This window comes from Aquarana catesbeiana, linkage group LG06, assembly GCF_042186555.1.
Source record: "Aquarana catesbeiana isolate 2022-GZ linkage group LG06, ASM4218655v1, whole genome shotgun sequence".
NCBI classification, from domain to species: Eukaryota; Metazoa; Chordata; class Amphibia; order Anura; family Ranidae; genus Aquarana; species Aquarana catesbeiana.
Genome location: NC_133329.1, coordinates 342245276 through 342269806, shown reverse-complemented (window position 1 = coordinate 342269806; position 24531 = coordinate 342245276). Strand labels below are relative to the sequence as shown.

Here is a 24531-nt window from a genome sequence, read left to right as displayed (position 1 = left end):
ATTCAGTTGGGATGTGGTGTCTGAAGCCGTTACTGGGGACTAAGGATGGGCTCGGGCGTGTTCGCACACTCCACATGCAGAGCCCGCCAGGAAGTCGGCACTGCGCTGTGCTAATCACAGGCAGTGAGACATTTCCCGATCTCTGTAGCTGCACATTGGGATGTCTCACTGCCTGTGATTAGAGTTGTGCAGTGCCGACTTCCTGGCGGGCTCTGCACGTAGAGTGTGCGAACACACCCGAGCCCATCCTTACTGGGTACTCAATATCTTTGGTAAAGGAGGAAGAAGAGGCCCTGTGTGTAGGCTACCTGTCTCATTGACTGTTGACCTGCTCCCTTGTGACCCCATTGTTGCATTGTGATTGAGCACATGGCACCCTGCACTGCACCAGAGAAAGAAGGGGAGTGAGTTGTATGTTCCTCATATTTATCCATAGTGGGTATTTTGGTTTTCCACTTCACTTCTTGCAAGAACAAGTATTGGCACCTGTGGAAAGGGAAAAAGTAGTTAGGTGAACCTGTTAGTTTACCCTGCATGGTACCAAATGTAGGCTGCTTGCAATCAAAATTGATATATAAATCCTGATGGGTATGTATAAACAAATAATTGCAGCACCACCAAAATAAATGTGTGTGTGTGTGTGTGTATGAAATAAATTAATATGTGAAATGAATCCAAATTAAAGAAAGATATTTGCAATATGCGAGTTCAACTATATTCCAACCAATAGTGTCACAAAAGAATAGAGAAAAAGGGACACTCCTATGGCCACATCCGTATAAATTGTATGTTATAAGAAAAGAGAAGGGGGTTCAACAAGGACCCCCTGAGTGGACTTTAAAGGCACAACAAACCTGAGAAAGCATAATCAAAATAACAATATAATCAATTTTATTTAATATAAATACGTACAATACAAAGACATTGACAAAAGATAATTAAAAAAATCATCTATATAAAAGAATATACATGATACAGGCCCCGATGTGTCTACGCATTTCGTATAGAACTTCTTCAGGACACATTCAGGTTTCAGTAAATACACAAGAGGGTTTCACTTGTAAAAAGGCTTTCACAAGTTCAAAAACGGTAGTTTAAATGTATTCAAATATAGACGTCAAGGTCTTAGCAATAGAGGTAGATGACATCAACTGTTTCCATTTACAACCAATCTCGGGGTTCAGTTCCAACGAGGAAGGGCCAATAAATAGCCAATAATAAATAGTAGCACTGCAGCACCCATGGGGGGGCACCAATGAGCCCATAAACTGTGTCTGCTCAATGGTCCATGTGGAACCGTGCAAATGCACTGGGGGAGCTTAAGGTAGAATTGGATGTAAATCCCCAGGAGGATACAGAGATGTTTCTGTAATAGTCACAAAACACATATATAAAGCAAGTTCATGGGGAGAAAAGTCTTTCTATTAGAGACCAAGCCAAAGTGCTATGAATAGAGGAACGTAAAGTTTCTTCCACCATTAAATCTACCAGTGTGTGGATTTTCACCGAACACCCAGTGAATTGCACACTTCACAGAAATATATGCTACGAGTGCAGTGCAAACAGCCTAGACAATAGAGGCACAAATGTTACCTTTTCTCTCCATACCAGTGTGGTCTGTAGTGATAAAGCTCACCAATGGAGCAGACAGAGTACAGTATGGCCATAGCGTAATAGTTTATTTAAGAATATTAGAAACATACGATAAACCACATCCAAAAAAAAAGTGTAAAACCGCATATAAAACTCTCATAAAAAGCCACTACACTAGAATCTGTGCACCTGCGTGACGTTGGCACATACACTTCAACCTACATGTTTTGTCCAATGGGACATCTTCAGGGACCTCTAGTGTCAACTGTCCGCTATTCTTTTTGTAGCCACCCTTACTCCTCTTATCTGGGGGAAGGTGCAAAAATTCATCCATATTTGCATAGGCATTCTGCCATATTAATGGGGGCGGCTCTTTGAACTCTCTGAATAAACCTCTTGTGACCGACATATATTTCCAAAGACTGGATCATAACTTTTACTGCAGGCAAATTCAGAAGTAACCCAGTGACAAAAAAAATTAAACAAAATCTTCATAAAGTAATGTAAAAATGGAGATAAGTCCATGTGTTTAGAACCTTCATGCCCCATGGTTTGAAGTTGGATTGGGATATCAAATGCTTCACGCTGACACAATGTAGCGGTTCTTGTTCCTCCACTGTATATGATTTTTCAGTTTCTCATTACTGTTAAACAAAGATGTTTTTCTCATTATAGTTATATACGTAAATACATACTCCACTTATTTTCTTTTTAATTTATTTTACCGTTTAGTGCCTTTTTACATGTATTTTTTTTTTATGCTGTGATAGGTTTATGTGTTTTATATGTACGTCTAGGAGACTATTATTATGTATATTTAGGGAACTCCAGTCATGTTTGTTATATATGATATGTTAACCCTCAATGTAGTTAACTTTAGGGTGGTTTTAATATGTAATATTTTATTATTTTGAAATTCTTTTAGGGAGAGTGTTTTTTTTGTTTTTTGTTTTTTTTTGTCACTGGGTTGTTTCTGAATTTGCCTGCGGTAATAGTTATGATCCAGTCTTTGGAAATAGGTTGGTCTTGAGTGGTTTAGCTTGAGATCCTGGTATTCAGAAAGATTGTGGCAAGTCTGCCCTGGTAATGTGGCAGAATGTCTGTGCAAACATGGCTGCATTTCTCCAGCTCCTGCCAGATAGGAGGAGTAGATGGCAGACCCTGAAGATGTCCTATTGGATAAAACATGTAGGATGGAGTCTATGTGCTGATGTCACGCTGCTGCACCAATTCTAGTGTAGTGGCTTTTCATGTGTGTTTTCTATGCTGTATTACTTGTTTTTACCCTATTTGGATGTGGTTTATCATATGTTTCTACGATTCTGAATAGACTACTACACTATGGCCATTCTCTGCTCCATTGGTGAGATTTATCACCACAGCCCACGATAGTATTCTATTCTGTGGAGAGGTAAGGACAGAGGCAAGGCATCCATTAGTAAGCCAGAGCTAAGCAGAGGGAACATTTGTGCCTTTGTTGAAGCATATGTTTCTGGTGAGTGTTTGGTGAAAGCCCACACACTGGCAGATTTGATGCAGAGTATAGTGGAGGACCCTTCACATTTCTCTATTCATAACACTTTGGGGTTGATTTACTGAAACTGGAGAGTGCAAAATCTTGCGCAGCTCTGTATGGTAGCCAAGTGGCTATTTTCAGTTTGTTCAGTTTGACAAAGAAACCTGGAAGCTGATTGGCTTCTGTGCAGAGCTGCACCAGATTTTGCACTCTTCAGTTTTAGTAAATCAACCACTTTTTTTGTTTTTTTTTCCCATCAGCTTGCTTTATATATGTGTTTTGTGAAACTATTGATTATATTATAGCTGCACTCACATACTGCAATTCTCTTTTTTTTTTTTTTTTTTTTTTTATTTTAATTAATTTCACATTGATTTCATTCATTCACACATTTATTTGGTGGTGCTGTAATATTTTATTTATGCAAAAAGTGACAGCCAGCCAATCAGCAGCTCTGCCATAACACTGGTTTTATTTCTGTTAATCTCCTCTTTTTGCAAGCCAGTGTTATTCCAACATACTATCTATATATCTAGTACATGGATTTCCATGAATTTCCAGAAACTTTTTTTTCTCTTTAACTTAAAGTTGTTGCTTTTGATGCCTTGATTTTTTTTCTTTGTCTATTTTGGAATATGTAAGTTTTCTTTGCTTGCTATTTTATACCGTTTACTTAAATTACTTTTCCTTTTTCAGCCTGCTCCAAATCAAGTTACTTTTCATTTGCCTCTACATCGATACTATGCCATGTTTCTGAGCAAGGTGAAAATTTATTTTCATTTCCTGAACCTTGTAGTAACAGTTTCAATACATTCTGCTAGTGATATTTCCTTGTATAATGATGAGACTTTAGCGGTGGTTGCTTCTATGCAAACTTCAGACAGCATATTTGTTTAATGTGTAATTTTTTGCAGGCTTTCAGTAGCAATTTTCAATAGGGTAGCTTTTATAATTGGATGCTGTGCATCAGGGGTAGTTATGGATGCTATGATAAGCTGTGCTTAAAGTGTATCTTTAGGGGGAAAAAATGGTAAACAAGCAGGGTTATTAATGCTGAAGAGACCTACTATGTCTCTTATGTATTAAAGTTCCTTACCTGCCTGTGCATCCTATACATTGAGCTGCTTAGTGTTAAATTTTGGCAATGCCGAGATGAATGAACTCTCACGCATGGGTAGGGGCGTGATGTCATTTCAACCAAGCCTATGAAAATGGCCAAAGATCTGTACCCAGAAGCAGGAGAATGTCAGCAGCTGGCAGGGAGCTCCAGGACATCGCAGAGCTGGAGAAAAGGTAAGTATATTTCCACTTTCAGAACCTAGTTGAGAAGTGAGAGAAAATCTCCAACAGGGGCACAGCAGTCTGCGAGGGGTTTTAGCCTTCCCTTGCTCTAAAAATCACTATCATAATACATAATCATTGCTTAAAAGGACATTAACATTGATGCTCATAGAACTTTGTGAGTATCTGTCTATAGTTGATGAGCCTGGTCCAGGCCTCACACAAACAGGACTTTTGTTAATAGACCATATGTTATATGTAACTACTTTCAGATGACTGGACACTGGCAAAAAAACATGCTAGGGTCACTCGCAGAGCATATACTTGGGTATTGCCACCTTACCCAGAGCAAGAAAAACTCCCACAAAATTTGCCATCAAACAGGAAAAGCTTACTTTGCTTGGTGTGAGGACAGAAAGCTCACTCCCAGGAAATACTTTTCCAGAAACCCATTGCCCTGCAATCCCTTATTAAAACTTTTCTTCAGGGAGTTGCTCATAAAAATCCCCCAATACAACCTCCTGTGTCACCTTCGAATCTCAAGCTGATGCCCTCTGTTCTTTAGAGACCTCCCTTTGAACCAATTTAAAATATTTAATTGGAAGACCTCACTTGTAAGGTTGCCTTACTAGTAGCCGTTACATCTGTTAGGCATTTTTTTTAAATGGCATCTCTTTCCTGTAAAAAAAAACCAAAACAAACATTTCTTGTTTTGCACAAAAAGATGGTTTTGAGACCAAAATTCTCCTTCCTACCCAAGGTGATCTCTTCTTTCCACTGCAATGAGGACATTGTCCTTCTCTCTGTCCTGCCCCGAACCAAGACAAGGAGATTGGGCTTTTATTGTAGTTAGGGCTGTTAGGGTCTGTCTGAAAGCTACAAGCTTCTATTTACAAGACTGAGTCCCTCTTAGTTCTGGCTGTGGCCTAGGTGGCTCAGGCAAATAATTTCCAAGTCATAAGCCCTCATAGAAAGTGTTCCTCTTTTCTCTGTCAGAGCCCCTTCTATCAGGGCTGTTGGGGGTCTCTATGCTTTCCAGGATCAAGCATCTGCTTTGCAGGTATGCAAGGCTGCAACCTGGTCCTCTGTTTACATGTTATACAGATTTTGCCAGGTGAATGTTCAAGCCTCGGCTAATGCCAACTTTGGCTGTACAAACTGTTATCTGAGTTTTTTTGTATAGGTTTCTTTAACCACTTCCCGCCCGGCCCATAGCAGATGACGGCCAGGAGGTGGTTCAGTTATCCTGACTGGGCGTCATATGACGTCCAGCAGGATAACGTGCCGCCGCGCGCCCCTGGGGGCGCGCATCGCGGCGATCGGTGTAGGCTTGGTAAAGAGCCTCCGTGATCAGCCGTGTCCAATCACGGCTGATCACGCTGTCAAGAGGAAGAGCCGTTGATCGGCTTTTCCTCACTCGCGTCTGACTGCTGACAGGGGGGGCTGATTGTTTATCAGCGCAGCTCCCCCTCAGATCACCACACTGGACCACCAGGGATTGCCACTAGGACCAACAGGGAAGGGGCAACATGTGGATGGCCAGGTATGAACCCCATGGCCATCCACATGTGCCCAATCTGTGCCAATCAGTGCCCACAAATGGGCACTGATTGGCACCATTATGTTCCAGATCTGCCCAGCAATGCCTCCATATGTTTTATCAGTGCCACCAATCAGTGTGTTCAGTGCCACTTGTCATTGCCCATCAGTGCCACCCATAAGTACCCATCAGTGCCACCCATAAGTACCCATCAGTGCCACCTATGAGTGCCCATCAATGCCGCCTATGAGTGCCCATCGGTGCCACCTATGAGTGCCCATCAGTTCCGCATACCAGTGCCGCCTATCAGTGCCCGTCAGTGCCACCTCATCAGTGCCACCTCATTGGTGCCCATCAGTGCCGCCGTATCAGTGCCCGTCAGTGCCGCCATATCAGTGCCCGTCAGTGCAGCCATATCAGTGCCCGTCAGTGCAGCCATATCAGTGCCCGTCAGTGCAGCCATATCAGTGCCCGTCAGTGCAGCCATATCAGTGCCCGTCAGTGCAGCCATATCAGTGCCCGTCAGTGCAGCCATATCAGTGCCCGTCAGTGCAGCCATATCAGTGCCCGTCAGTGCAGCCATATCAGTGCCCGTCAGTGCAGCCATATCAGTGCCCGTCAGTGCAGCCATATCAGTGCCCGTCAGTGCAGCCATATCAGTGCCCGTCAGTGCAGCCATATCAGTGCCCGTCATTGAAGAAGAAAACGTACTTATTTACAAAAAATTTTAACAGAAACAAAGAAAAACTTGTTATTTTTCGAAATTTTCGGTCTTTTTTTATTTGTTGCGCAAAAAATAAAAACCGCAGAGGTGATCAAATACCACCAAAAGAAAGCTCTATTTGTGGGAACAAAATGATAAAAAATTTGTTTGGGTACAGTGTAGCATGACCGTGCAATTGTCATTCAAATTGCGACAGCGCTGAAAGCTGAAAATTGGCCTGGGCGGGAAGGTGTCTAAGTGCCTGGTATTGAAGTGGTTAACCCTTTGTTCTTGTGGGCCTGTTGGCAGTTCAGTATGCTATTTTGTTGCCCACCCCTCAGTTTATTGCTTGGGTACATCCCATGGTCTATGAACACAAGCCCTGTACTGTACGATTAAAGCAGATGTTCACGCAGGATAAAAAAAATTTAGCTGTAGCTGCTAACACTTAATTAAAAGGGCACTTGCCTGTCCTCTGGTTCCAGCGCCGTCCTCAACCGGGCTAGTTCTTCACTAGCCTTAGGGTTCCCCGTGCCGGCATCCTAACTGTGAGCAGCCAGCTATGCTGCCTTCGGCTTCACAGCCAGAGTAGGACTGGAGAAGATTTCCACTTAAAGATTATAGCTTTTTCTTGTGTAAATTAAGAGAAGAACAAAGCACTCTTGTACGGGCCAAAGAGTTACCTGATCCCAGAATACAAATATCTACTGTTAATGGTACCAGGACAGTCGTCGGAGTGAAAATAAATCATACCAGGTCACTCCAGTATGCCTAGATCAGTGCTGCTTCTTTCTTGTCCATTCAGCAGGTTGGGGCAGTGAGGTGACACCAGTGTGTTCCTTTAACTGTGATACTGAAAACACTGCCACCTTCCTGTGTATGGAATGTGTTTTTTTTTTTTTTTTTTTTTTGGGGGCCACAAATGTGGCTGATTTGCATCTGTGTGTATTTCCCTGTTAAAGTGGTTATAAAACCACAAACATTTTTTTTACCTTTAAAATATTCTCTGTATTAAGGTAAAAATGTCCCAGTAGCAGTATCCCCTCCCTTATCCCACAAATTACTTGATCCCGTGCTGTGTCCATCCATAGTAACCCTCTCCTCCCTGCATTCACTTGACAGGGGACAGCCATTGGCTTCTGCTGCTGTCAATCAAATCTTGTGAGCAGGGGGTGGGTCAGAGCTGCACTGTGTCTTTCTGTGGACACACGCAGCCTGGCTCTGGAGCAAACCTACATGTCTGCCCCCAAAGTAAGCAGCTTGCTATTGGGGGAGACACTGAAGAGGAGGAGATGGGAGCCCCAGCAGGGTACCCCAGAAGAGGTGGTTTAGGGCCACTCTGTGCAGTTCCATTGCATAGAGCAGGTAAGTATACAATGTTATTTTAAGAGAAAAAAAGCCTTTATTGCCTGGAAATTTTAGCTTTAATCGCAAAGAATGTGCTGCAAAGTATATATTATTTCTTGATATTTTGGCAGAATCACAACATTAGTTTTGACACTTTCCCCATTTTGCCCCAAGGTGGGACTGGAAGGAGTGTTTAAAGGAGGTCAAGGTACATGGCTGCTTTGTGGCTTACATTACGATGGTCAGAGTGAGGGACATCCAAATAAATTAAACTGTCTCCATATGTTTAAGCGCAAATAGAAAAACTCAGGCTGAAAATGTATTTTGCTGGTTAAATAGATGTGGGGAGAAAATGAGCCATGACCCTCACTAAGTAGAAATAATGATCTTGTTAATTGTAATGTACTTGCAGTCCTCTATTAACACCTCTTTAGTAAAATGAAGATGAAGAGCCTTTGCTTTGTCCCATTTCTCCTGCAGGCTGTGAAATGTCAAGAGATAGATCTAGATTCAATTCTACCTGACCAGGAAATGCTGATGAAGCTGATGGTTCACCCACTTCTCATTCAGGTAGTATGACGACATTGTGTGGCATTTTTGTTATACTCTGAACATAAGGTGAGGTGTTGTGGCAAAGCATGCTTTATAAGCCACAAGAACGTGTAAGTGTGAATAGACCTCTAGTCATCAGCATGGTCAGCACATATGCAGGAATGTTTCATAGTTTGTGCACAAGAAGGTTATGTGGTTGTGGTATTTACTAAAGATTTGGATTAACATACAATAGCTAGGATGAAAAAGATAAATCTGGGCAAGTTAGATATAAGCATGTTGGTGTTTGTTTTTTTTTTTTTAAGGGGTTGTACAATAAAATAATTTTCCACTACAGGACACAGGAGTTGAGTCTTAGACCATGAATTATATCCCGCTGCCGTCTGATGATTGGACATTGGTTAAAGCTTTGCTGGGAACCACCCCCTAGTTTACCCATATAGCCCTGCCCGCTCCCTGAGAAAAAAATATTGACTTTATTGAAGAAGCTACTTCTCAAAAAATACCAGGAAATATAGAAGTACTGTTACAAATATGTATTAACATAACCAAAAGGTTTTCAGAATTAAAATACCGAAAAGCTGTTGGGAAAGTAATTTACTATTTTTACCTAAAAGCTATTGTTGCTTGTTCATGTAAATATCAGAGATGGAACTTGTGATACATCTCTTAATGACCAGCGCACAACTACTGCATACCATATAGTATGTCTAAATCTGAGTAGATCATAACAAATGACATTAACAGCTGATTGACAGGTAGTAGATTGATGCATTGATTTTGGATGTGGTCATAACTATTTGCATTGTGCTTCATCGGGTGATATGAGGTAACAGTTTAAATGCAACCAACAGAGTATGATCCGCCAATGGGCAGAGATTACCAACCCCATGCAAAAGGGAGGACAGCCAGAGGAGCCAGAGCCCAGACATGCTCACACCAGGTATTTGTGAATGTTGAAACTAGTTCATCAATTGTTTGAACACCAAGGATCCTCAAATATAATATCAAGAAAATATCCCCAATCAAATGTCTTCATCCATGTTGCACCATACAGGGCCCATCAGAGGATACTTAGTGTTTATATCTCCATTTTTTTGAAACAACTGGTGAACTAGTTTCAACACATGATTACCTGGTGTGTGCATGTCTGGGCCTCTGACTCCTTTTGGCTCTCCTCCTCTTTGCGTGGGGGTCTCTCCCCATTGGTGGACAATGCCTTTCAAAGGCATGTTGTTTGGAAGTTCTTTGTAAGTTTCCTAGAAGAATACATTGCAGTGGCTACAGAGGGAAAGAGATTTTATACACAAGTGTCCTCAATCTCCCCTCCCTATTGTATGGCACTCCCCTACCGTGTGAATACGATATTCCCTCAGGGAATAATCATTTACTGCAGGTCCTTCCCCTAGTGGCACACCCCCCACCTCTAGGCCCACTAGACCTGTTCAAAAACCTTATTTGCAATAAACGTTGCCCCCACCCCTTGTCAAAAAAGGGGAGGTGAGGGATGTCTTAATATTTGCTTCACATTAGGCAAAGACGCCTCGACCTTTTAATACACTCTGTCCTTCAGAGAGGTACACAAAGACATTTTATTGCTGTCCTCTCTCCGCTACACAACAGACTGTTTGTTTTTTCTTACACCTCCCTGCAGCTTACTATCAAAAAGGGGATAGTCAAGAACTTTCAAAGTCCTGCACATGGACCCCTATCTATTTAACAACGAATGCCCCATAATGCTCCTAAAACATCTGTTTACTGCTGTAACCTGCCTCCTTTTTTTGTTAAAAATTACTTGGAACTCTCAAACATTATATAGTTTCTAAAAGCAGAGGCCCTGAATCAAATGGTGGTTGTTTTTTGCGCAGCAGTTTATTAAACACAGATTTTCAGGAAAAAATACACTTAAATGAATTTTAGGGGGAACACACAATATAATACCCAATTTTTGGTAAAATATAAAATATGATATTGTGCAGCGTACCCAACATACCATGCTTTTAAAATTGCGTACACCTGTGGAATGGCGACGAACTACGATTCATTAAATTATCTGTAAGCTACCTTTTTAAAAGCCTTTACAGGTTACCAGTTTAGTGTTAAACAAGAGGTCTGGCACTAGATGTATTGCACTCACTCTAACATTCCCCTTCAGCAGAACATTTTCGCTATTACTAACACCATGCTCATGAACAATTGGCACCTAGGTTGCATTTCAATGAGCATTTCCCTCGTTTCTGCTGGTGGACCTCTTGGGGAAAGCCAGTGCTTGGGTTTTTTCCCCTTCAGGTCATTGGCATACTCCTACATGCACCCCTTTTATACACAGGCCGCTTGGGCCTTCAGCTCTCAGACTCTGCCCTGAATCTTGATATGTCCGTACCAAAGTCAAGTTTTTTGGGTTGCCTGTTTTACGAGCTGAGCAGTGTTTCTGCCCTTGCTTCCTAAAAGTATTGGCCATGACACTGGTTGACTATGCTGACGTAGTACAGGAAACGGTCACATTGTCCTTGTGCTCAATACCACCTTTATGTGCTTTTTTTCATTTGCATTTCTGTAGATATGTCGGCATTTGTCTGCCCATCTCACCAAACATATTCGATTATGTGACTACTCTACATACTCTCACCTAGTGATCTTCCAGCATCTTTGTCAGGCAACCTTTAAGTTAGGTGTCCTTTCTTTGCTGGGTCATGCAGATTGCTCCTTCTCCATACTCAGTAACCTTCCATATGAGGTAGTTCTCACCTAGTGTGTTGAAGGGGAACGCTGTCTTGGAAATTGTTCCCATTCCTCTTCCTGCAGCCTTTTTTGTTGGACTCGCAAGCCACTTAGCACATGGTGCCTGGTAGGTCTTATTTTTAGACCTTGAATAGCCTCCACATAAGTTTGGCTTCTTTGTACGCTCCCTTTTGCAAGAAGTTGCTCTTCTTCCAACGCCATTGCGACTTTCTGTACCCTTCTGGTGCTCCTGTCCATGCAGAGCCCTTACCTTCTGCTAAAAAGGGCTACTTGCCTATAAAGGGCTTCTGGAAAAACAGAACCTTCTTCTCTGTATTACCCCTAACAGCAGTAGTTTAGCTTTGGCTCCCCCTGTGTTCCACCTAGCTAGCCCCCTCCTTTTTTCTTATGCTACATAGGAATTCAGTTTCCTGGAAGCCAGTCCCTCTTGCTATCCTGGGGCTCTTTTATCACCTTCTGTGGGAATGTCTTTCTCCTGCCCTCTGCCCTTCCTTGAGGACATGTCAGATGCATAACATAGGTCTTATGGATGGGGTCAGGACTGTCATTTATTGCTACCTGCCATATATTGCCTTGCCAGCTGAGCCCTCTTTGGTTTGTTTTAGAGCAGTTCCACTATGGGATTTTTCCTTCTCCCACCCAATGGGATAGTTATCTTAAAGTGGATGTAAACCCACTCTCATCCTTTCTAAACTACTGCCATAGTGGTTATCTATAAGGATATACTTGCCTCCTGCATGTATCCTTACCTGTCAAATGTCTCCCCTCTGTCTAAGACCTGAAAAATGGCAGATTCTGTGGGTGGGTCTGTTGTTCCGAGCTTGGTGAGTGGATTCGTGGTGTCAGTAGACTCCCCGCCCACCTCTACACTCCCCTTGTCAATATGCATTTTCTCCTCAACTTCTGCTATGATCACTATGATCAGTCTAAACCCGGAAAAGTCACCACATGACTTCAGCATGCCAAATCATGCTGAGGTGTGGAGCAGCCAAGGATGGGATCTGAAGTACACAGAATGTCTCTCTCAGGCTGCTGCATGAGATATGTAAATTACCTGTCACTTACAGCAAGGGGGAAGAACTGACTCCTATTTCTCTGTGTGTCAGTTTTTATCTCGCTGAAAAAAGATAAGAGGACTGCTCAGAGCTAGATTAACTCTCTGTGGCAAGACTGGGCACAGATGATATGAAATCCTATACTGTACAAGGTGCAAGCCTTAAAAAAAAAAAATCGGGTTTACATCAACTTTAATTTTGTTTGGGGCTTCTGCCCTCAGTGAATGAGCCCTTTTTCCCGTATCTGCACTCATTCACCCTAGAAGTTGGGGTTCTTTACAGGATCTTGCATCGGTCATTCTCAAGGGTTGCTGGACCACCGCCTGCTGTTCTGTACACATTTTTAAAACCATTTGATGGTTGTTTTAAGCCTCAGCTGATCCCTGCTGTGGTTACAAGGTGCTTCTGCTGTCACCTGTTTGGGTCCATTGACACTTTTTGTTCTTCCTGTGGGCCTGTTGCTGCATTTTTTTTGTCTGTTTTGTTACCCATCCCTCAAATTATTGTTTGAGGACTTGATGGTCTATGAATCAACTCCTGTTCCCTGTAGTGTATGATTAAGATAATAGGATCTTTGACATGCCCATGAAATCAATATCTTGGAGTACAGTACAGGACATGTGTTCCTTCCCTTTTTTCTGATCTCTTTTTACTGCTTGCTAAAAAACTGAAGCCTCACAGATTTGGCTTGGCTATATGGATACACTGTGGGGCAGTGTATCCATGTGAAATGTGTGAGAAATGTGCCACTGCTGGTACCACCATGGGATAGAGGAAGCCACTGTGGGATTTAGTCCTGAGTAGTTAAAATACGTTTTTTTCTTTTTTCTTTTTTAATGTAGAAATTTTGAAATCGAGAATGAGTTATTTACTTTCAGTCATTTAGACCAATTTAATTATGTGTTAGGGTGGGGTAGTAGTAAATACTTCTAACAAGTGTTTATTTCCTTTGACCCCATTTGCGGATATTTTACTGTACAGTCCTGTCATAGCAGCGCAAGAAAGCAGGGGAAATTGCCACCAGGTCAGGAAGAAACGGACAGTAACAAAATCAATCGGACAGAGCTTATAACTCTTCCCTGAGTGTTTTGTTGCAGTCTGTGTTTGCACTAGAGAGAAATCTTAACATTTCCTGTCCTTTTAGAAAGTGAGGAGTTTCTTCCGAATGGCAATACAGACTGCAAAAAACAAAAACAAAAACAAAAAAATTAAAATAAAAAAACTTGACTTCGGTTCTGTCCTTTCCCCATTCTGGGGAAAAACTAGCTGTAGTTTAACATTAAGCCCTGATCATACCTAAGCATTTTGTAGCTTGATGCTCAAAAGTTCCAAAATCCACAACAACCACAATCCCCTTTTTCTTTTTTTTTTTTTCTTTTTTTTTTTTTTTTTTTTATTTATTTTTTTAATAGATGTAATGCTTTTTTTAGTTATACCTATTCACATACTTGATATCTGAAGCACGAAAGGGTACATGACCTACTTTTTAAAGAAGAATAGGGCATTCTGGCCTAATAGACTTCAATGGCATTTTCTTTGGCAAAAACAAAGCTCTAGCTTGAAAATACAAAAAATGCATAGAAGAGTGCACCAAAATTGCCTGTGAACGCTCAGGTGTGAATGCAGCCTACTTTGTGAGCTTCTGATATTGTTCTGTATTATGTTGGCTCTATAAATATGAAAGAGTTTTCATTATTTGTTAGTTTATATTTCAAGCTGACAGACTTTCTCCTTTTTACAACAGGCAAGTTTGTCCGAGATTCATAGCAACATGTGGGTACGAAATGGCTTGCAGATTAAAGGACAAGCGATGACTTATGTGCAGTCGCATTTTTGTAATTCTATGATCGACCCTGACATCTATTTATTACAGGTAAGACTTTTGACAAGAGTGAACAGAATGTTCTCTGGGAGATGTTGAGTCTGTGTTTTAATCATATCTTCTGCTTGACTGTTTGTAGGTCTGTGCATCCAGACTGGACCCAGACTACTTTATTTCATCTGTTTTTGAAAGGTAAGATGGTAGCATGTAACACTTCAGGAGTTCAAATGTAAATTACCGTATTTATTGGCGTATAACACGCGCCGGCGTATAACACGCACCCCAAGTTTAGGAGGGAATTTTAAGGAAAACAAACTTACAATAAAATGCCCATCAATGCAGCCTTATCTGTCCATCTGCAGCATTTTCAGTGTCAGTGCAGCCTTGTCAGTGCAGCTTTGCCCCAGTGCAGCTTTGCCCCAGTGCAGCCTTGCCCCAGTGCAGCTTTGTTAGTGCAGGTTTGCCCCAGTCCAGAGCAGCTTTGGCTGTAACTAAAGTTTATTTTGTGCTATCCAAATTAATCAAGTTCAACGTTTCCATTAATTCCATCTGGGCATTTTTTTCACATGAAAAAGACAATTAAAATAGAACATTTTGTAGAAAGCCAGTGACTGCAAAATTTATCTCATGTGTAATTTGTTCTTTTTTTTATAGAGTGCCAAATGCATATCCAAATCTACTATACAGCCTTCAGTGCAGCTTTGTGCATTCGGTGTAGATTTAAATATGGCGCCGAGACTGCAGGGAGCCGAGATACACATACCTGAGTGTTCTCGGCTTTTTTCGGCGCCGCCGTCACGCCCAGTCCCGCCCCTGGACCTGTGTTATGTCCATCATGGGGCGGGACTGGGCGTGACTGTGAGCGGCGCCAAAAAAAGCCGAGAACACTCGGGTATGTGTATCTCGGCTCCGACAAGAGCAGACAAGAGCCGAGATACACATACCCGAGTGTACACATACCCGACCTTTTGCATATTTAAATCTACCCACGGCTGTGTATGTCGGCGGCAATCGCCGCGATCGCTCCGATGACACAGAAATCGGCGGGGATCGGCCTATAACATGCACCCACGATTTTCCCCTGATTTTAAGGGGAAAAAAATGCGTGTTATATGCCGATAAATACGGTAATTTTAGAATACATTCATGCATTCAAAGAGATTCTACATCGTAAAAAAGCTGCATGATGAGCATGTAGTGAAATCCGCTCCCAATCTTTAGGGCTCACATACAGTACTTGTGTTCTATAGTGGGTCTTGAGTAGGTTATCCCTCAGTTGGCCGTTTAGCTGCTTATCTGCTATATCAGAAAGGCAACGTAACAGTCAACTAAAGTTGCTCACACAAGAGGCTGAAAGTGCTGCTAGTTTTGAGGCAGTCGCTTAGCATGTTCAACCTGCAACAGGAAGTGTTGTAACTGGCAGATCTGCAGGTAAAAAACTTTGAAAAAATATCCCTGACGTTAGTTTGCTTAAAAACATTGTATACAGTGAGACGTGATGCCAAACATTGAAAAATAGCTTTAGGGATTAAATGTACCTTAAACCTAGTCCTTGTATTCTTAATTGCGTGCTTCTGAGCCATATTCCTAATATCTGCTTTTAATACTGTTCTACAAAATGTACTTTTATATTAAATGTAATGTGGGGTAGCTTGTTAATAAACCCATGTCCTTATGCCAATATGTTTATTTTAATTCTAAACAGGCCACCCAAAATGCATTGGTCTATTTTGAATGGGATGGAGTACAGTTTGACACCCGCCATCATACACTTTGGAACATGCTGAGGCTTATCAGCTGATGTACCTCTGACATGAGGTTAAAGGGGTTGTAAACCTTTTGAGGTTTTTCACCTCAATGCATTCTGTGCATTGAGGTGATAAACCTCCTGTAATGCTGCAAACCCCCCCGCCCACCCCCCACCCCCAGCCCACGTTTTACTTACCTGAACACCCTCTTTCACGTCCCGGGGACGAGCACTCCAGCAAAAGCTGGTGTCTCGGGTCCTGATTGGATGGATTGATAGCAGCGCAGCCATTGGCTCTCACTGCTGTCAATCAAATCCAATGACCCGGGCACGAGGGCCGAGTCGTACATTTGGCTTCTGTGGGAGCACGCCCGCAAGGTAACCCCCCGGGAGAGCACTTCTCCTAGGGGGTTATCTAATGCGGGGAGGAGCCGTGAGAACCGCCGAGGGACCCCAGAAGAGGAGGTTCGGGGCTACTCTGTGCAAAACGAGCTGCATAGTGGAGGTAAGTATGCCATGTTTGTTATTTAAAAAACAAAACAAAGCTTTAGTGTCACTTTAAAGAGGAAGTAAACCCTGATGGGTTTTACTTCCTCTTTGTTTCCCTGCAAAGGTAAAGCATAATGGGCTACAATGCATCGCATTGTAGCCCATTATGTGTTACTTACCTGACACAGGAGCCTGCGATGTCACCACTGTCCCCTCTTCAACGAAGTGTCTATCTTCCTTCCAGGTATTGCAGCTCTGGTGCTGTGATTGGGTGGAGCCGCTATGATGTCACTCCTGCGTATGAGCGCGGGAGCCACCACCAACGGCACGATCGCCGCTAGAAACAGCACGCTCAGTGCGCCTGCGCGCCGTTGTCTACGACACATGCGCCGTAGACATCGGTGCCTGTCTTTTGCAAATATCTCTTAAACCATGTAGGTTTAGGAGATATTTCTTGCACCTACAGGTAAGCCTAGGCTTACCTGTAGGTAAAAGTGGTATGTAAGGGTTCACAACCACTTTAAGGTCTTTTTAGTCCCATGGTATGTCTTCTATAGAATGAAATTCTGCATCGTACTTAATTTACTGGCTGCTGTATAGGAATATATAAAGAGTGCTCTCAGGCTGAAAATCTGAGCTTATTCTGCTAAATCCACATCAGGCATCAGGGGAGATGTCCCCATAGAGGACTTGTAGACCTGGTTGTTTTTCTGCATTTCATCCAAAACAGAAATCAGCTTTAGGTGTCTTTAACATGTCACACATGGGCTTGTAAGTTTCATCTACCTAACAATAAATTTTAATTTCCTCTTCCACTTATAGGTTTAAGGTTGTGGATCTTTTGACAATGGCTTCACAGCACCAGAACACTGTCCTTGATGCTGATCATGAAAGATCGATGCTTGAAGGGGCACTCACTTTTTTAGTTATTCTGTTAAGTCTTCGTTTACATTTAGGTATGTTTGTGTTTCTGTTAGACTATCATTTTTATGTCTCTTTAAAAGAAATGGGTCTACATTTAAAAAGACCCAATGTGTAGATATTTAAAATAGTTCAGTCGAGGCTGGTTGAAGTTTGTAAAACGAAATTCATAGATAAATTGAGGCTGCAAAAAAATGGTCCGTCCGCAGCAGTCCTTATCTGCAACTTGTTATCCTTACACTGAATTAATACTAAGACTGGCACAATAAAAAGATTTGTTAAATAAAACTAAAATAACAATTTGGTAAATAAAACTTTTGTAAAAACTGTCAGTCCACGTTCAACATAACACAAACTTTAAGCATACTGCATAATATATGAGGCCAATCTATTTGTTAATGAATACCATACACTACAGCACCGTGTTTTGGAACTACTGGTGCCCAAAGAGGGTTACTCCGTTTCAAACCGTGCAACTAAATTGGATAGAGTCAATAAAACTATTATTAAAAATATAAAATATTGCATACTGCGAATGCTGTTTGTGTCCTTTCTATGAGCAGTATTTCTCAGCGCTTCCTATAATTTAATGGAAATCTATGGCCACAGCATACGCTATAATTTTATATTATCAGCAATGTAATAGTTTTGACAATCCAATATAAGCTTACCTAAAAATACATTTTTTGATGCTGTGAGTTTTGCTGGTACTTTGCAGCCTGCAAGCTGTACTGACTCCGCCTCCTAAAATTCCTCCTCTCAGCAGCTCTGTAGTTCAGAATGCAGTCTCTGTGAATCCTGTGATGCAGCAGTGCCTACTCCTCAGGGTGTGGTAAATGTGTCACAGAATTCAAGAAAGTAAAGGTGTGTAGTGGGTCTACACAGAGTAAGTTTTCAAACTTCTAGATCGTTCAGAGCAATAGGAGTAGGCTAGAAATATTTGAAAGCTTTCCAAGCCTCTACTTCCTTTGAGGGTTCATTCTACATGGTCCCACTATAGCTGTACTTGTGAATGAAGCCACCCTGCAGTGCTTGTTCTTGTGACGTGGACTACAGGTGCACTATATTACCAAAAGTATATGAACTTTAATGGCATTTCAGTTTTAATTCGTAAGGTTCAATATTTAGTTGTTTCACCTTTGCAGCTACAACAGCTTCAACTCTTCTGGGAAGGCTGTCCACAAGGTTTAGGAGTGTGTCTATGGGAATGTTTGACCATTCTTCCAGAAGCGCATTTGTGAGGTCAGGCACTGATGTGGATGTGAAGGCCTGGCTCACAGTCTCCGCTCTAATTTATCCTAAAGGCGTTTTATCGGGTAAAGTCTGGACTCTGTGCAGGCCAGTCAAGTTCCTCCTCCCCAAACTCGCTCAGCCATGTCTTTGTGGAACTTCCTTTGTGCACTGGTGGGCAGTCATGTTGGAACAGGAAGGGGCCACCCTCAAACTGTTCCCACAAAGTTGGGACCATGAAATTGTCCTAAATGTCTTGGTATGCTGATGCCTTAAAAATTCCCTTCACTGGAACTAAGGGGCCAAGGCCAACCCCTGAAATTAACCCTGCACCGCAATCCCCCTCCACCAAATGATTTGGACCAGTGCACAAAGCAAGGTCCATAAAGACATGGATCCCAGGAACACAGTGCGCCTCCGTTCACTGCTTTACGCCCCGTGGGCGCATTGACATGGCGAGAGTGGGACGTCGTCATATGACATCGTCCCAGAATAATAGAGCCACCCCACCACCGTCATTTGCCTACACAGTGGGCAGGAGGTGGTTAAAGTAGAATTCCTGCCAAACACTAGCTAGCCTTAAAAATGCCTCCCCTCCCTTACCTATTCTGCCTAACGTGTAAAAAATGTGTACTTGCCTATTTTTTTTTTTTTTTTAGCCTGCTCTGGTCTGGTCACATGATCCCTTGTGTTGGTAATTGGCACCTGCAAGGGAAAAGGAGAGAGTGCTCAACGATGGTTGGGAATTCTGGAAACAGTGACGCTATACATAGGCTTGCACATCTGAATCGTTGGCACTCTCTCCTCTCCCCCGCAGATGCTGCTGATTGACAAAAGGAGAACCAGATCACCGTGGAGTAGAGCAAGCTGAAAACGTGTAAGCTTTCACAATTTTTACACAGGTTAGTCTGCATGGGTAGCAGAAGGGGGGGGGGCTAATTTTTAAAGCTAGTTAGTGTTAGGCAGGTATTGTATTTTAAGAGTGCTTTCACACTCACATTGCCCGGGCGTCGGCGGTAAAGCGGCACCATTTTTAGCGCCGTTTAGCGGCGCTGTTTGGCCACCAGCGGGGTGGTTTTAACCCTCACTAGTGGCCGAAAAAGGGCTAAATCCGCCCGCAACCACTCCTCCACTGCTGCAAAGAAGCTGCTTGCAGGACTTTTTGTGTGAACACTTGGGCTTTCACACTGGGATTGCAGCTGAGGCTTTTTTCAGGCGCTTTACAGGCGCTATTTTTAGCGCTAAAGCACCTGAAATACGCCTCCAGTGTGAAAGGGGTCTAAGCGTACACCTGTGTGAGATTCGTGTATTGCCTGCATAGGTCTTCTGTGCATCTGCATTCAGGCACTCCCATTAATGTCAATTGAGATGAAGCAACTGCACAGACACAGCTACTGCTCAAGTTGGAAACAGCAGCTGTGTCTGTGCAGAGCCTGCATCCCAACTGAATGAATGGAGCTACCTGGCACAAGTTCACTTTTTTAAAAAAAAATTTTAAATGCACATCTTTCTGCAGGTAAAAAAATATGCATTTATTATTTTTTTTTTTTACTTGGAGCCTGGAAAGCGGGGGCGTGTACCTCATACGGTCAGACAGATACACACTGACAGGAAGAATGAATGAACTACCAGAACGCTCAACAGTGCCATAGTAGTTCATTGAAACTACATGCCTACAGCCTCAAAAGTCTGTGAATGATTGACATGGCCGGAGCCCCACATGTCCACGTTATTTTAAAACAGTGACAGCGGGTGCCTGGAGAAGATGCCTGCCAACTGACACTGGGGGGGAGAAGCTGCAGCTGCTGTAACATGTTACAAGTTCCACCCTAAATATGGGTGGAACATGTAACTTGTTCCAAAAGATGAAATTATCCTTTAAATACGCTAGTGTGAACAAGGCGTTAGAGTTTCGTTTTGCAAGCCAGAAATTATAATATTTCGTGGAGCATCCTCGGCTATTGTAAGTAACCCTATACACATGTAGTGTAGTTCACAACTGATTTCAACAAGGTAGAACACATTACAGTAGTTGCATTTTAGCTTTTTTTCCATTTCAACTTTCTTGGTTATCAGCTGAAACACTAACCTGTGTTTGTACCATTTCAGGGATGACTGATGATGAAATCTTAAGAGCCGAGATGATTGCTCAGCTGTGTATGAATGACCGTACTCACAGCTCCCTGCTCGACCTTATATCCTTTGCTGTGATTATCTGTGGAGAACCTGCAGTTATTTAACAAATGCCTGCTCCAATTCATTACTGAAAACCTGACCCAGCTGGTTGAAAATGTATTTTATTTATTCATCCGGAGTATATAGATCACTCATTTCAGTCCCTGCCTTTGCCCTTAGTATAATGTTCCTTCCACAATTATGAAAACACACCTAGAAAGCAACAAATGAATATGAATTTATGTAGGGGAGGGAAATCTACACAGATATAGTGAAAGTAAATCTCTGTCTGGTATGTTCGTGGTGAGTAATGTGAAACTCAGTTTAATGATGTCACGGATATGCTCAATTAGTATTCCTTAACTGACCGATTACATTCCAGAAAGCCCTAATCCTAAGAGTGGTATAATGCCAGGCAATTGCAGTTTTGAATCTGTTTTATCAGCAGTTGCTGATTTTAAAGCTCCTGTTTTTGAGCCTGGAGGTTCCATGCAACAAGGAATGTATACACCAAAGGGTATGTATTTGAACAAGCGTGTGTCTGTTTTAAGTGCTTGTTGATGAAACGATTATTGTACGTTCTATGCTTTTGCATAAGCATGCTTTTTACTTGTAAGCTTGTTTAGAAGACAGGTGCTGCTTTATGAGCTGAAAGAAATGGTAGCAGCTAATGTTAGCCCCGCCCATGTACCTGTAGTTATTCAAGAAAATACTATGGGGAGGAATTCAATAAAGCTACCGTGCCATTTTTTTGGGGGGGGCGGGGGGGGGGGGTTTAATTGATTTTGTTAATGTGTTGTGCTTAATTTAAAAAAAAAAAAATCTGCAACAGTTTTTGGTTTTGTCTGCCACTTGTGCACCAAGTTCAGGTAGTTCTTATTTGCTCCACTTATACATTGTGGCCAAACACTTGCGCCAAATTCAAAATAAAATACTAACAGTTCATATCTCACTAGTAGTGTAGCTAATCAGGACCAACTTTCTTTTGGCATATAGTGACAGATTTTATGTAAGTGACTCGCATGCGTTGTAAAAGTTGTGCAGCATGCACCAAATTCAAGTACAAGTTCTAACCAGGTACATGAATTTGTTGCATGCTGGGCCACTTTAAGAACGCATGCGAGGCACTTTCACAAAATCTGTCTGTGCCAGTCTTTGTGAATTCTAGGGTATCTGCATAAATAAGTACATCTTACTATCCCTTTTTACCTGTGGCAAGCATTACCGGTGTCTCTTAAAAACCTTAAGTGCCAATGCCATCTAAATATCAACTGATTATGTGTACCACTGTTTGTGTCAGTCAAAACAAAAGGGAGAGAGGAAGCACATAGATCTGGCGCAGTGAATCATTTTCTGTAAAAAGACAAACAAAAATGAAAGAATTGCACTCACATTTACTGAAATGTGAGTTTAATTCTTTAATTTTTGTTTTCCTTTTTAATAAAGTGATTTACTACGCTAGATCTATGCGCTTTCTCCCTTCCTTTTGTTTTGGAAGCTCTATCACTCCCTGGTGTTGATGACAAAGCTTGCAAGTGTTTTGGGCAGATTTACTATTCTGGATATTGATGAAAACTTTATGGACTTTTTTTTCCTTGTCAAAAGAAGTTTATTGAGTATACAATGTTATAAAGATACATAAAGTAAGTTTACAAGGATCTATAAAGTAAGCTCATTGTTTTACAGTAGGGTTTATATAGGTAAATATCATGAAATTTCAAATATTAAACATTGGGTTCACGTAAACCTAAATTAAAGATATATATCATTTCCTTAGTTACTTTTGTAGGTATTTAAAGGACTTTTTTTTTCTAGCACGGATATGTATGTTTTTTTGTTTGTGTCAGTCAGTGTTTCTGTCTTGTTACATAATTATCTGTCAGTCTGTCTGTCCATCACAGCCCATGTCTGTCATTGTTTGTGACCTGGGAAAAGTGTGTGGGGCGCGTTGACAGTGCATCCACAACTGCTGCTAGAGTGCTGACAGGGAATGGAGCCTGTCCTGGCTCCTGCAAAGGTTCGAGGAAGGAAGGGTGACCCCTGTAAGTTGTGCCTCTATGACGTCCTGCTGAAATGAATGGAGTGGCAACCTCAGCCTGGACTCCGACCAGGCCACGCCCCCAATGCTTTTCACTCCGCCCCCAGAGCCTAGTCATGGGAATCCCTGTGACTAAGCTTTGGGGGCGGGGTGTAATGCTTGGGGGGCGTGGCCTGGTCGGAGTCCAGGCTGAGGTTGCCACTCCATTCATTGCAGCAGGACGTCTTAGATGTGCGAGTTCCAGGGGTCACCCTTCCTTCCTTAAACCTCTGTTATTGTCTGATAGCCTGTGTTGGGCTGTCACAAGCAGAATCCATCAATATTTGTCTTACCTCTATACTTAAAGCAAAACTTGAAGAGTAACTCCACTTTTGCTAAGTAAAAAAAAAATCCCTCTGGGTGATCTATGTACATCAAAAATCGAAGAAAAATGGGAATCCCACCTAATTCCTGTGTGTAGTACTCACCCAGTATCTAAGGGGGGGTGTAATCAAGATATATGATAAACAAAAACACAAAACAACAAACAGAGGATTCTACACACCCAACTGGGTTAACTACATAATTTATTGCATCAGAAAGCTATACAAAGGTTGCTAGTACAAAACCAAAAACCCCCACAATCCCCATAACCTCCCCAAAACACCCCCTCCTCCTAAGTTATCCCAAATACCTCACCCTGTATGGGACAAAAAACCCACCACCCCTCGTAATCAAGCGAGTGGTGGGGGATGCAGTCCCTGCAGGGAGCTGAGCCCCCTCTCCATTACAATCACTCCTTAAAACATGTCTCTGAGCCAACCTACCAGAGATCCCCAAAACCTGTTCCCTAAAGGGTGCAGTGATCCACCTTAGAGCCACAATGGGTGTGTTGTACACTGCCCTGTGATGGAACAGGGATACATTGGCCAATATGAACCCACAGGGATATCTGCACAGTCAAGTCAGTCATGTATGGGGTATAGGTGATCAAAAAATGGGATAGAACACGCTGACATCCAATCGATATCAACTCATCCAATATTCGGCTGGTTAACACTAGTAACACAGGTAGAGAATTCAGCTATGTAAGTGATCAGTCCTGACTGATGTTGATTACGAGGGGTGGTGCGTTTCTGTCCCATACAGGGTGAGGTGTTTGGGATAACTTAGGAGGAGGGGGTGTTTTTGGGAGGTTATGGGGATTGTGGGGTTTTTGGTTTTGTGCTAGCAACCTTTGTATAGCTTTCTGACGCAATAAATTATGTAGTTAACTCATTTGGGTGTGTAGAATCCTCTGTTTTTATGTTATTGTTTATGATTTATGTACATGGCAGGTATTTTAAGGAACTTTTGTTGCAGATTCCTACCTTTTGTTATTCTGAAGAAATAGCTGTTTGTGTCCATGTTCAGAGTGAATCTGTATGGGAGTGGTTTTATAATTGTCAGCCAGGTGTTGCACCTGCAGTGCTCTGATGAGCAAAATTAGCAAATTAGCAAAAATTTGCAAATTTAATTTGTATCTTAGTTACATAGTAGGTGAGGCTAAAAAAAGACACAAGTCCATCAAGTCCAACCTATGTGTGTGATTTATATTTCAGTATTACATTGTATACCCCTGTGTGTTGTGGTCTTTCAGGTGCTTATCTAATAGTTTTTTTAAACTATCGATGCTCCCCACTGAAACCACCGCCTGTGGAAGTGAATTCCACATCCTTGCCGCTCTACGCAGTCTAAGGTTAAACCTCTTTTCTTTTAATCTTAATGAGTGGCCACATATCTTATTAAACTTCCTTCCACG

The 24531-nt window shown here is 42.1% G+C and overlaps 1 protein-coding gene across 4 annotated transcripts in view; it reads left to right on the top strand.

Annotated features, from left to right (window-relative positions):
• UBR3 (ubiquitin protein ligase E3 component n-recognin 3) overlaps window positions 1–24531 on the top strand; it is a 327861-nt gene that overhangs the window by 110027 nt on the left and 193303 nt on the right. For all 4 annotated transcript variants that reach the window (XM_073633943.1, XM_073633941.1, XM_073633940.1 and 1 more), the window contains exons 12-18: window positions 3806–3871; window positions 8461–8550; window positions 14074–14202; window positions 14291–14343; window positions 17210–17343; window positions 20648–20735; window positions 21091–21230. In XM_073633943.1, the coding sequence (XP_073490044.1) occupies window positions 3806–3871; window positions 8461–8550; window positions 14074–14202; window positions 14291–14343; window positions 17210–17343; window positions 20648–20735; window positions 21091–21230 (700 nt within the window). The remainder of the gene's footprint in view (window positions 1–3805; window positions 3872–8460; window positions 8551–14073; window positions 14203–14290; window positions 14344–17209; window positions 17344–20647; window positions 20736–21090; window positions 21231–24531) is intronic.